General features: G+C 34.9%; 1 protein-coding gene across 3 annotated transcripts in view; it reads right to left on the bottom strand.

The window, feature by feature from the left end:
• Positions 1 to 1,572: 1,572 nt before the first annotated feature.
• The window catches only part of GAS2L3 (growth arrest specific 2 like 3), a 33,522-nt gene continuing 20,783 nt past the window's right edge, over positions 1,573 to 14,311 (bottom strand). For all 3 annotated transcript variants that reach the window (XM_037068257.1, XM_037068258.1, XM_037068259.1), the window contains 4 exons: positions 10,368 to 10,431; positions 9,590 to 9,728; positions 5,765 to 5,872; positions 1,573 to 4,250 (listed from right to left, as the gene is read on the bottom strand). In XM_037068257.1, the coding sequence (XP_036924152.1) occupies positions 2,943 to 4,250; positions 5,765 to 5,872; positions 9,590 to 9,728; positions 10,368 to 10,431 (1,619 nt within the window). In that variant the 3' untranslated portion in view covers positions 1,573 to 2,942. The remainder of the gene's footprint in view (positions 4,251 to 5,764; positions 5,873 to 9,589; positions 9,729 to 10,367; positions 10,432 to 14,311) is intronic.

Raw genomic sequence — 14,311 nt, 5'->3', positions numbered from 1 at the left:
AATGTTAACAGGACAGCAGATGTTAACAGCAGATAACAGGGACTTGGAGGTCAAATTCTGTTCACCTAATGGCAAAACCTGATTATTTCCTAGCATAGTGAAGTCAATTCCACAAGCATAAGGAGGCTATCTTAAGTAGCAATGAAATTAAAACTATTCTCAAATTATAAATGCTTCACACATGCAGTTTCTCATATGAACCAAGTGGTTGGAACATATTCAGAATGCACAAAAAAAGCAAACTGAGAATTTGGTGTATATGTTTACATTTTAATATTTGAAAAAATATGAGTCTTATACAAATAAGGAATGACACAAAATTGTATTCAGTCAGTATGTGAACTTGGTTGTAAGAATGTAGCACAACGTTGTAACAGCTCATTATGGAAACCTTTTAAAGCAGCAATAGATTTTCAAATCTGAGATAGAGTGAAGAAGGAACAGTAATTTATTTCTCAAAATATTTCCTGTATCCACTAACTGTAAACTCACTGTGAGGAGAAAAGTTAGATGTAAACTAGTTTATTAAGGCATTTTGAAGATATAAGCCTTAAACACCTAATGTAAAAATAATCATAATTTCATGTTCCTCTGAAGATTAATTTGATATATTAGTCATGTTAAAAATTTATACCCCCCAAAACAACCTTTATTCCATTTTTTTGAAAACATACATTACTTCTTCTTCTGGTTAATTCAGTAATTTAAGCTTAATATTAACTTATTAAATACCAAACACAAAAATTTTCATAGTCTTGCACAATTATTGAGAAATAAAAACTTTCCAACTTCAACAATATACTTTTTAAGTCATGAAAATGATTAGAGACAGTAGCTCTTTTTTAACAGTATTTGAAAATATACTTGAAGAAAGCATCTGTCAGGCATCGTGTACTTCAAAGAAACCTTCAGTGTGGAAGGGTAAACCATACATAAATGAAAATTCATTCAACACGAATATAAGTGGAGAGATCTCCTAATGATGAAGAATAAGGCTACTTATAAACGAATTTCTAATTTTTCAAAAATAATTATTGGAATTTGTGCCAGATATCCGTGGGATACTCTGTTCCTGATGGCTCCCAACACAAAAGTTCACATATTGTGAAATACACTTGGATTCATAGGTTGGCTATAATATCATTTGCTTTTTTTAAGTTCTAGAAGTTACTGATACAAAAGTAGTGTTTCTTCTTATAAGGAAATAAACTCCTTCTTAAAGGTAAAATTCTTCCTCTCTGAAACATGCATTAAATATTTCTGATCAGCAAAAATATAAAGCTTCTAGGATTTGCTGAACATTGACTTTACTTTCCAAAGTTGAACATATGTCTTTCAACGCCCAGATCAACAGCAGAACTAAACCAAATATTTGGTGTCTTTTTTAAAAAGAAAAGCATCAATTATTCCAAAAACTAGCTTGCATATATCTTTGAACTAGATGCCTCAGACAAGAGAACATTTAGTTTTATACAAAGTTTTCTTGCTTTATAATATATAGAACATTCGTAGTCAGCTTAAAATGCTTATTCTGATTGCACATTTGTATAAACCATTATTTTGCTTTACAAAACACATTATAGTTTAGAGAATCACAAGCCTCAATACTGAATAACCTGTGATAACTGATAATATTGTACAGTTATTAAACATACCCCAAGACTTATGAAAGTAATATTTAATACTTTTTAAATATTCACAATCTCTTAAAAATCCATTTACAAAAACCATCTTAGACTGATGGGTCCATACAGTCATACGTGATCTGGGTATATTCCCTGGGGAATCTGACTACAGAGCAGAAAATGCTGCGTATATACTATTACTTGCCATTGCAAAACTGAAGGCAGCATGATTTTATAAAAGGAAATTAATGTAGCTGGAAGAAGCTAATTAAAACTGGTATTGTACTATCTAAAAAAATAACCACATGATAGGATCTTTATATAGCACCTTTTAATACAGAATATTCTTATGAATTCTAAGATTCTTTATCACCTTAATTTTAGAATTGTTAAAATGTAATTCTAGTGTTATTAAGATATTATATTAATGTAAAAATTCGTATCTGCTCTTGTAGGAAATTACATTATTAAAAATATTTTAATATCTTCAAAGCTACTAAATTGGTTTCCCCTTTCACACTGCACGACACCCAGCTAAAGTACAAGCTGTAAATTCTTACAAATAATACGAAAAACCTTGGATTTTACCAAGTTTCAGTTGACATTTCACAATACCTCAATTGGCTTTTAACCAAAAATATTGATAACAAATTATTACCAATGTTAATAAGCCAGTTTAAAGGTCAGTTCCCTCTGATTTAGAAAGTTTAAAGAAAAGTAGCAATTTTACCAAACCCAGAATAACACCAACCTAATCAGCAGCAGCCAGTGGTACTTAACTTAGTATTGTTTGATCAGACGATCCCGATCAGAAAATTAAATTAGGTGCCTTTTGTAAGGCAAGTGCCAAACCGTTGAGTTTTTTACTAACATTAGTAACTAATAGTAAGAGCACCACAGTTGCTGCTGGCAGGCATGTAACATCTCTATATAAATATAAACCTATACTTAATACATATTCAAAATAAAGCCACTGTAGTTAAAGCTCTAGTAGTGTTATCTGACTTTACATTTCCTTTAAAAGGCAGACATTAATAAAGATTCTATGGACTGAAAATCAGATCCATGTCTATAATTCCTAAGAACCTTGCGGTGATTTCACCACCGCCTGCCTCCAAAGGGTACCTCCTAGTGAATCAGACACCGAGTTCCGGGGAGCCCTCTCCTTACCGCTCCGCCCTCTATCCCAGCCTTCGACCCCTAGACTACTGTACTCAGTGTCTGCACCTATTTGGACAAACACAAACAGAACCTTTTAACATGTGAAACGAACACATTCACTCTCTTTTCTGTTTTCTTAAACTGACACAGTTGTATTTACTTCCTAGGTTTCTTACTTCCAGTCATAACAAAATAATGGTCATCGTCTTCCTTTTTCTTTGCAGTAGGTTTTTTATCTCCACTAATTGCTTCCTTATCAGATGAGGGTGGTTTCCTGGTTGAAGCTGGGGCTTTGCCACTTTGGGGAGGTCCTCTGGCTGAGTACTGGCTCCTGGCAGCAGTCTGTGCTGCCTTTGATACAGTGTGCGTCTTCGTCGAGGCCTGAGGAAGGCTCATGATGGACAGTGGGGTACGACCAGGGGACTTTGGGGAGCTGAATCCTGTCCTCTGGGATGTACTTATATTCTGAGGCTGCTTTTTGACAACTGAAACTATATTCTTCTCTCTTGATACCTGTGCTTTTGCAGGAGCAGCTGAGGACACAGGAAGTGGCTGTTTTAAGGTCGAGGCTGACTTAAGCTTCTGTGCCGGCACTGGCCCTGCTTGCGGGGCTCCATCAGGTGGCTGAGGCTGTGTTCTGAGTCCTGCGGTTGTTGTTTTGGAGCCGGATTTAGTCATTTTTGCAGGGGACTGGTCAGAAGGAGATGGTGTAGGTAGCTTTGGACACTTTGATGAAGAATTTAGATGTACAGCTGAGTGATAAACGGCATTATCCCTGAAAGATACGTGAGTATGTTTCAAATGCTTTGGTTTGGTTTTTCCAGAACACTTAGTTGGCAAACATGTAGACTCAGGCACATCTCTTGATTTCTGGGCTGGAATAAACTTGGCCTTTGGAGTACTGGGTGATGAGATACATTTTCTTAATGACTCGGATACACAAGGTGTAGTTCTTGATAAGGCTGGTGAAGAAGTGCTTTTACCTCCTGGATTTAAAGAAGCGAGCAAAGGTGATGCACTGTTTGAAGGAGCCTGTGGTTTCTTTGTTACGGCTTTTGAAGATCTGAGTTTGAGATCAGAAGATACTGCTGGAGAACTTGGCACCTTAGAACGGACTGACACGGAGCTCAGGTCACGTCCTTTCAGGGAAGATACTGGCAGCGTCACACCTGGCCGACGTACTTGATTTCCTTTGCTCCTTGTGATCCCAACTGGAGCACTTGGTTTTGATTTTTCTTTCTGAAACATGCTAACTGCTGACATGGGATTCATCTCAGGAGGCTGAGGTGTTCCGGCAGGTGAATCAGGTACACTTTCGTTAGAAACTCCTTTTTGAAATGCCAGAATTTTTTGTTCTAGTGTAGCAAACTGTAATATTCGACAGGGGTCATATTTCAGCAAAAATCCTTGAAGAGTATCCCAGCCTCCACCAACGCGGACCATGACATGTTTTCCATGAAGCATCTTTCCCCCAAAAGAAAGTAAAAAACAAAGGTGTAAAACCGTAAGTTTCACAGTTACAATTCATTCGCAGTCACAGTTTGCCGTGATCTACAAAATTCAGAGGATTTGCCAATCGCTTTATTATAAATCGAGAGTCTCTTCCTTGTATTATTAAAATAATAAATTTAATACAATATTAAACCAATATTTAATACAATATTAATACAAGTAACAAAACAATACCCTCCAATTTTTAAGGAATATATTTATACACAACTTGGATCCTAAACAACGAAAATTACTAATATACAAAATTACAAGGGCAATATTGTTCAAAAAAGAATTCTGTATTGAAGGAATAAGAGAGAGGAAGAGAAATGGAGAATTAGAGAAAAAATGCCACAAAGACAAAAGAAATTATTCTGAAAGAAAGATAAAAATGACTAATACATGTACTTTATAATTTAATAGATTACTTTCATATATATCAATTTGATCATTTAAAAACGTTGATATAACTTATTATTAGTTCTTTGCAGATGAGAAAACTATGGCTCTGAGAGATTAAGGAAATAGTCTCAAACCACAAAGCTTGGCCCCGCCTCAAACGCCCCAGGCTGCACCAACCCAAATGGGGCTTCTGTGAGGGTAGGGCACGCGCGCGCCTGCCAGGGGAGACCAGGCTGGATCTCTGCCCCACCCCGTCCATGAAACAGGAAAAGCTGCACAGCTGTATGAGACTGCGCTGAAAATCTGAACTCTAACTCCAAGCTCTGTGAGCTGTCACTACACAATATTGCTTCAAAAAGAAAGAAATTTTTTAAAAAGTACACATAATGTTTCTGTGTGAGTTGGGTAGGGTGTGGGAGGTAATGACAATATATGAAACAAAAAATAGAGGCTGAAATTTATTTCTAAATACTTTCATATTATATTCCTAAGTTAGAAATAAAACAGCTCTTGTATCAGAAGTAGACAGAACGCTGAACAGGTGAAACTCCTCTCCCCTTATCAGCAAAAGGGGATAATCAGTTGCAGGGACAAAGAAAGGAAATAAGTATGTACATCAGCATTTTGTATAAATACTGATGCTGTGTTCACATAAAAAGGTTTACACGTAAGACCCCAGGTACATATTACTATAAACTGCAGTGCTTCTATTTCCTTTTCTTATTATGACATTTAATGTTATTAGATGTTTTGTTTTTCTTACTACAATGAAACATTATTTTTTAGAAAATTTGAGAAATGGAATAAGTTACCTGAAATATACAAAGATTTTTCCCCTGATTATATTTGATTTCAAAATAGTGTTAGCTATTCTGTAGTTAGTTGTTTGTCATGTAAAAGGTGTTTACCTAAATTTGTTACATATTCATGAAAGCAAGAATTCTGTATTTTTTCTATAGAGTGAAATTCTTTCATTAGTAACACCAATTTTTTTAAAAAGTAAAAGGGGAGCAAAAGGATGTAGATAAAGCAATAAATCTAATTTCAAAACAAGACCATAAACAGAATATGAATGGTAGACTTACTCTTATAAAGAGTATTTTGTCCCCTAGTCGGTACCGTCCTTCAGATAAATATTCAATGGAAAATCGATGAGAACAGCTACAAGGAGGGTCTTCAGCAATGTGTGTAACCTAAGATTAATAATAAATAACAATTAGTGCTTGTGACAAAAGTATTTTGTTTAACATTAAAATGCAAGGTTATCTAATAGCTAGGAAAATCAAACTCAAAGATAAAAATTTAAAGACAGTGCAACTTTTAATTCTCTTCTTCACTTGCTGAAAATATTGATACCAGACATTACCTAATGCATTAAAACTTCATCACTGCTAGTTATAGTTTTAACTAGCAGTGAGAAAGTCTTCAGTTTCTTTATGTGTCTTTCCTCAGTGCCATCAGGCTTGTAGTGCATTCACTGACCACTGGAGAAATTTTGTGAATGTGCACAACAGTAAAATTAATTCAAAACACATTCATTAGGCCACATTAATTCATTAAGCTTGAATTACTGTAAGCCCTGGATTAATGTACCTGTGTCGAATCAAAGATAGGGTCAGTCAGCCCTGGCTGGGTGGTTCAGTGGGTTGGAGCATCGCCCTGTACACCAAAAAAGGTTGAGGGTTCTATTCCTGGTCAGGGCACACACCTAGTTTGTGGGTTCTATTTCTGGAGGGGGTGCATATGGGAAGCAACTGATCTGTTTCTCTCTCTCTCTTCCCCTGACTCCTTCTCTTCCTACCTCCCTCCTCTTAAAACCAATAAACATATCCTTGGATGAGGATTAAAAATAAAAAAATATAGGAACAGTCAGATAAAGCTCACATTAAAAACTCTCATTTGCCCCTTAACACTATGCTAACTTAGTATTGTGAGGGAATATCTAGGTTTATTCCACAGCTAATGTTAAAATACCCAGAGACATATATATCTATTCACCCAAGATTCAGTAAAATTCTACAAATTTCAGTTCAAGAGGCATTTTTCTAGAAGTGCTCACTGTTTCAACAGTCTGATAAAGAGATGAAAGTCAGGGAGAAAACCTGACATCTCCACCTCAAGAAACTCAAAGAATTTTTAATTGCAGCAAGTATCTATAAAATGTAAAAACTAGAATATAAAAAATAAATCCAGGAATTCTATATTTAAAACATGGAAATTAAAATAAATTGGTTAAATGAAAATATCTACTGAGATAGATATGCCTGACTGAAAAAAAAGTCACATATAAGCCACGAAGAAAAATATTTTATTTTCCTAAAATTTTATTTTTTTAAAGCCATATTTTTCTCAATTACCTGTCACACAGAGCATCAAAACAAATGCATTTAGTTGAATTTATGCATGATATTTTTAAAAGTCTCTTCAGGTATGCCCAGTTTAGCTGACCACTAATAGAAATTAATGACTGTCTTAATTATCTACCCAAAATAAATGAACACATGTGGATTCACCAGGGCCTGACTAGACTGGCCCAGAATTTATCTGCCTATATCATTTGTTTAACAAAATAACATGATGATAAACAGAACTGAGTTTCATAAGCCACTCAATCAAGTTTATCTGATTCACTGGCTGGACATATGAGTACATGTGCATACACATTCATACATACGCATCCATAAAATGCCTGAAAATAAACTAAGCTTGGGCAAAGAATTTACAATTATTAGAACCCTATCCCATTAGTTAACCAAAGTAATATGAAGAGAGGTATTTATTTCAATCACTACTTTGAATCCATAAAATTTTCATGTATACAGAATTGCAGTGGAATACTACTTCTTAACAATATTCTAAATAATGAATCAGATAATTGTTCCTTATTTTAAACATGACCCCAATATCTCTGTAGTTCACATGTGATAGGCAGACACTGAATATCTTATAACATAGAGAAATGTGTTCCTTTTTAGTTTTCCTAACAAGAATGCAGACAAAAGAAGTCACTTATTCTCCCTGTTTGAAATACCCAAATATTGTTTATATTCAACAGTCCAAATTAGCACCAACCCATTATCTAAATAAGGAGGGTGGGCCTAAAAGAAGTGCTACAGATAAAAAATGTTCTCTTCTGGCTTTACAGATTGCATGCTTGACACTACAACACTAAAGGAGCGAAAAGTATCTGCAAAGGCACTTCCCTACTATTATTTCCATTCTCCTTACTCTTACATAGCTTGTCTAGATCTACATACTTCACACAAAATAAACATTTTTCTTACTGCTACGTAGTCTTCAAAATTGTCACATAAAACGATTACTCTGTTAAGATAAAGAATCCCAGCCTGACTAGCCATCGCCCTACGGAAGAGGACTTACATTGCTCCCAGTTTTCCACCATTATCTACAACAGTGCAATAAGCACTTTACTCATGCTGTTTCCTCCCCTCTTCAATTGCAATAAAAATGAGAGAGCAAAGTTTTTGTGGCTCTTGATATCCATTTGTCAATTTGTTTTTCAAGTTTACATCCTTTGCCATTGCCCACAGCAGTCCCTAAGTATAGTGTTACCAGAATTTACCAGCACTAGGTTCCATAACTTCAAAAAATTCTGCTAACGGGGCAAATTATATATCCAATTTCTTTGATTATCAGCAAGTTTCAACACTGTATTTTCTTCTCATGTGAACAACAGTCTTTGCCCATTTATCTATTAGAAATGTTTTTCTTACCAAAGAGTATATGGCCTTTATATAATAGGGAAATTAACACATATTTTCTTAATAAAAAATATTTTACAAATGTTTCCTTTTTATTTAATTGTTATTATTTTAGGTTATAGGACATTTAAAATAAGTTTTACTTTAACCTACTATATTATCACTGCATCACATATTGACATTCATAGTCACCACACAAATCAACAATATATGTAAATACATTTTGACCTGATAAAGTTGTTTAGGCTGATATTTTCTTAATCTGTTTTTCAAGCCTATCCAAATGTCTTATTATATACTTTTATTATATCAAACAAAACAACCCTTTCTACATACTTATTAATAATGACTTATTTGTTATTTCCTAAATAATTTTGCATATTAAGTACTTTCATAAAATACTACAATCCAAAAAAAGACCAAGAAATCTAAGCAACAGCGTAAGCAGAAAAAATACTTAATACTTAGTCCACCTCCATCACTTGTTACACTACAGAAGGTGCAGAAGACCCATGGCCGACTCAACCGCTATGCAGTGATAATCGGGTAACGGTAAGGAGCCTTCCCGTTTGAGACCCAAGTCTGCATCTGTCCTGTCAGGGGGCACACACTGGGAAACCCCACCAATCTGCTCTCTCAACTCTTCTGCCACCTATATGCCCCAAGGCTCAGTGCAGCCTTTACTTGGACACCTTAGTCATCATCCCGGGTTTTCTCCCTCCCTATCAGAAGTGGTATTCCTGTGAGTTCTACTTTCTAAATATGTCTTACACTTTTTCCTTTTGCTTTCTTCCCACTACTACTGCTTGAATTCAGGTTCTCATCATCTTATGCCTGGATTATTAGCACAAAACCAATATAACTTCTTTGTGACCATGAGAGTAATCCTTATAATTTTTTAAATCAGATTGTAACACTACTATGTTTAAAAAAAAAAAAAAAGAATCAATGAATCTCATGGCCCATAGCACCCTTCAGGATGGATTGAGCTTTTTTTTTGCCCCAACGTTCCTCACCATACACACATAACAAAAACTCACCTTTATCATAGTGCCTTGAACTCACCAGGGAGCGAAAGTCAGTACCAGTGTATATATTCTAAATAAGAAACCTTTTCTTTCGAACATAGCATTGCTAGGCAGTCCAGGAGACTAACACATCATGGTCGAAAACACAGCAATTACTTACAGCCTCATGCAGCTCTTCATGTTGACAGCATGATTTCGGGATGCTGATGGAATCTTCAGGCCCAGAAGTATTAAGTAGGGTCTCTTCTAGCTCAATTTCTTTCTCAAGTTTTACTAACACCGGTGGCTCAACCCCATATCTGAAAATCAATTAGGAAACCTCATCATGCAAGTGGAGTCTTACCCAAGCCCTTCCTTGCGTATTGCAATAGGTTATATTGTATTTTTAAATGAAATCTGAATGACTCTCTTCTCCCAATTGTTTCACCGAGATATCTAGAATGCTTTTTAATGTCCCACAGATTGCCAAAAATTCAGATTATAAACTTCACATCAGAACATATATTTGGGTTACTGGATGCTCTCAATATTCAACCAAGAATTTTGAAAGGCACCTTAAAAATCAGTGTGTGAGTAAAGATGGGGCTGAGCCAGGCAGACAGGACACAAAGCACGGCCTTCCTATCACTTCCTCCTTGTGTCTCGAGGACTTGCCGTGCCTTGCCCTGCTAAAAGACTACATGTTTTGTATTCTTCATCCAAAAATTTTAATTTACCGCTTTTACAGTTTAACATTAAATGAAGGCAAGTTATGTGAGCAAGCAGATGTTGGTACATGACTTGGCTCATGCAAACAGAACAAAGTTAATAAAAAAATAGAAAAAAATAAGTTACTTGATTTCGATAAGAGATTTTATTTATAGAAAAGTGTTCTAGCTAAAATAAAGTAGCTTAAAAATATTTAAAACATTGAAATTCTGATATTGTGGAATACATACCTTGACACAATTCGACCAATTTCAAGAAGACAAAGATACACCTGTCTTGGATCTTTGTGCAAAACTGTGAAGAAAAGAAAACCACATTTTACGTGGTAAAATTAAATAGAAAAATATATTTCTGGCATGAAAGAAGTAAAAGAAAAGAATTATGAAGACATTTCTCATTTGGAAACTTAGAAAAGATATGTTGTCTTCTCCGCACATTACTGTCATTCATAAATTTTAAAACAACGGCTAACAAGAAGAGGATGAAGACTTACATGCACACTTATTTGTATAGCATTTTAATTCTAAAAAAACTAAAGGCTTAAGTAACACTGAATTATGTACAATTTAGATCTTTCAACAGGAGATACTATTTGAAGAAATTTATCACCTCAATTTTATTCCAAAGTATCTTTAGTGTAAAACTATGTGTTAATAGCTTTTTAAAAATCTTTCAAAATAATAGATGAGGGAGAACTCCTAACTCATTCTGCGAGGCTAATATTACCTTGACATGAAAGCAAAAAAAAAAAGAAGAAAAAAGAAAAAAAAGAAAGACATCACAAGAAAACATAAAGACCTTTATGAATATAGATATAAAAATCCTCACTGCAATACTGGCAAACTGAATCCAGAAGCAAATGGGATTTATCCCAGAATGCAAGCTTGGATCAACATATGAAAATCAATCTATATACACCATATTAATAGAATAAAGAAAAGGAAACACACAATTATCTCAGTAGACATGGAAGAAACATTTGACAAAATCAAAGGCACTTTCATGATAAAAGACTCAATAAGTTAGGAATAGATGGACCTGTATAAATATAAAAACAGACATACATATAAAATCCACAACTATTATCATTCTCAATGGTGAAAGACCCCTCCTAAGACCAGGGAAAAGATAAAAATGTCCATTTTCACCATTTCCATTCAACATTGTACTGCAGATTCTAGCCAGGAACTTTAGACAAGACAAATAAATAAAAGGCATTCAGACTGAAAAAGAAAGGAAACTACCTCCACTCACTGATTGCAGGATCCTTAGTATTAAAAAAAGCCCTAAATAATTCACAAAAAATAACTATTATAACTAACAAGCAAGTTCAGCAAAATTGCATGTGATAAGATGAATATATAAAAACCACTGCACTTTAAACACTAGCATAAATAATCTAAAAATGCAGTTAAGAAAATAATGCCATATACAATAGCTTCAAGAAGAATAAACTACTTAAGAATAAATTTAACCAAAGTAGTGTAAGACTTGTACATTGAAAACTAAAAACATTGCTGAATGAAGTCAAAGAAAATATAAACAAATGGAAAGACCTCCTGTATTCGTGGGTTGACAAAGATATTGAAATTGAAACAACACTACATGTAGTGTTGTTAGGATGGCCGTATCCTCCAAACTTACCAATCTGTAGATCCAATACAGTATCTATCAATTCCTTTTCCTTCCTTTTCTTACAGGCTAATGACAAAATTCACATGGAATTATAAGAGACATGAAATTGCCAAAATAATTTTGAAAAAGAACAAAGTTGGAAGACCCAGACTTCCCAATTTCAAAACTTACTATGAAGCTATACTAATCAAAACAGTGTGTTACTGGCATAAAAACAGCGATTTAGACCAATGGAATGGAATTGAGCACCCAGAAATAAACCTATATGTCTATGTTCAGCTGATCTGTAACCAAGGGAGCCAAGCCAACTCAACAGGGGAAAAACAGGTTTGCAACAAATGGTGCTAGGAAAGCTGGATATCTACATGCAAAATAATGAATTCAGACCCCAACTTCACACCATATACAAAAATAACTCAAAATGGATCAAAGACCTAAATGTAAGAGCTAAAACAGCAAAACTCTCAGAAGGAAACATAGGTGGAGAGCTAACATTATAAAAGTCTTACAAGGAAACTTGGGTTAAGCAATGGTTTTTTAGATATGGCACCAAAAACACAAATAATCAAAGAAAAAATAAATTGAATTTCATCAAAATTAAAAATTTATGCAACAAAGGACATTATAAAGAAAGTGAAAGGACAACCCAAAGACTGGTATCTACAATAAAGAATTCTTACAAGTCAACAAAACAAGACAAATGACTCCTAGAAGTGAGCAAAGGATGTGAACAGACATTTCTCCAAAGATATACAAAAATCCATGAAAAGATGCTCAATATCATTAGCCATCAGGGAAATGCAAATGTCTCGGTGAGACACCACTTCACACCCCCTAGGATGGGAGAAGGAGGGGGAAAAGGAGGAGGAAAGGAGGAGGGGTGGGGGAAGAGGAGGAATAGCACAGAGAGGAGACAGGAAGAGGAAGGAGAAGGAAAAGTACAACAACGAGGCAGGAGGAGGAAGAAAAATAACAAGTGTTGGAGGAAAGGTTAAGAAACCGGAACCCTTGTGCACACTGGTGGGAATATAAAGGGTCCGGCCACTGTGAACAACTGGGTGGTTCCTCGAAAAGATAAACAGAGTTATCGCAGGACCCAACAGTTCTACTCCCAAGTGTGTCTCTGAGAGGATTTAAAACAAATGTTTACCCAAAAACTTGTACGAAAATATTCACAGAAGCATTATTCATCATAAGGAAGAAGTAGAAACCACCAAAATGTCCATTAGCTGATAACGAATTTTAAAAATGTGGCCTATCCATACAGCAGAATATCATCCAGCCGCAAAGAGAAATGAAGTGCACACTGTTACATGCTGCAACATAAATAACCATTATGCTAAACAAAGAAGCCAGACACAGGCGGCCACAGATTGTATGATTCCACGTACATGAAATACCCAGAATAGACAAATTCATGGAGAAAAAGCATGGGTTAGCAGTTGCCAGAGGATGAAGGTAGGGAGTACATAATTGGGCCTAACTGCTAACAGGTATGGGTTTTCTTTTGAGACCGATGGAATTAATTAGTGGTGATGGTTGCACGACATAGTGAACATATAAAAAAACAATGAAAGGTACATTTTTCAATGATGAATTTTATGTTACATGAAGTATATCTTAAAATTTTTAATGCTATAAAAAATCTCATATGCTTAAAAATGGTTATAATGGTACATTTTGTTTTACATATTTTATCACAATTAAGTTTTTTCTACACTAAAAAGAAACCCAAATGTTAAGCCTAACAGTTCAAACAGAGATCCTTAAAGAAATAAAACAGAGCAAAACAAAAAACCCTGACGATTAGAACTCAGGCTAAATGCACCAATATAGTAGCCATGGATCACCTAACTTCCTTTCCCTGTCTTTAGAGGTAAAAGCTCTAGGTTAAACTCCTGAAACCTAACCAATATAATAATGGTTTTGTGTGATAAATTGTATACATACTGACTCCTTGAATGGCAATGACAGTTGTTTTTTGATTTATCAGTAATATCTATTACATACCCACAGCATGAAGCAATAAAAAGGTCTATGTTTAACTTTTAAATTCATACCAAAAGGAATTTATCCTGAAATTTTTATTAAACTTGTTTCTCTGAACACTTAGACATACCCTTAAATATAGTATTACCTTTTTATAATCGGTTTAAGTTCCTAGTGCAATGTAAAAAATGAAGAGGCTCATCTCTGAGATCTTTAGAAAGTAAAAACATTAGCTCATCAGCTCAGCGCCTAGAAATGAATGAGTTATTGGCAGTACTTTATTTAATCCTATACTGACTGTTGAAACAATTGGAAAATGCCTCCTATTGCGAATGAGAAGTATACAACAATCTCATATCCTTTCAGAAATAATAAGCTGGAAACTAGAGAAGTCAAAGCATTTCCATTCCCCTTTGATTTCTAGAAGCGGTGTATGCCATTAAATCAGTCACACTGTCAATAATAACCAGCACACCTGGATTAAAGCAAAGTGCAACCTGGAGGTAAAACATCAATCAGCTGCATTTCGTTTTTCATGCTATAGTGCACA

Source organism: Sturnira hondurensis, unplaced genomic scaffold, assembly GCF_014824575.4.
Source record: "Sturnira hondurensis isolate 20B ecotype Veracruz unplaced genomic scaffold, ASM1482457v3 Scaffold0017436, whole genome shotgun sequence".
Lineage (NCBI taxonomy): Eukaryota > Metazoa > Chordata > Mammalia > Chiroptera > Phyllostomidae > Sturnira > Sturnira hondurensis.
Note: the sequence above shows the minus strand (reverse complement) of the source record. Positions and strands in the feature narration are given on the sequence as shown.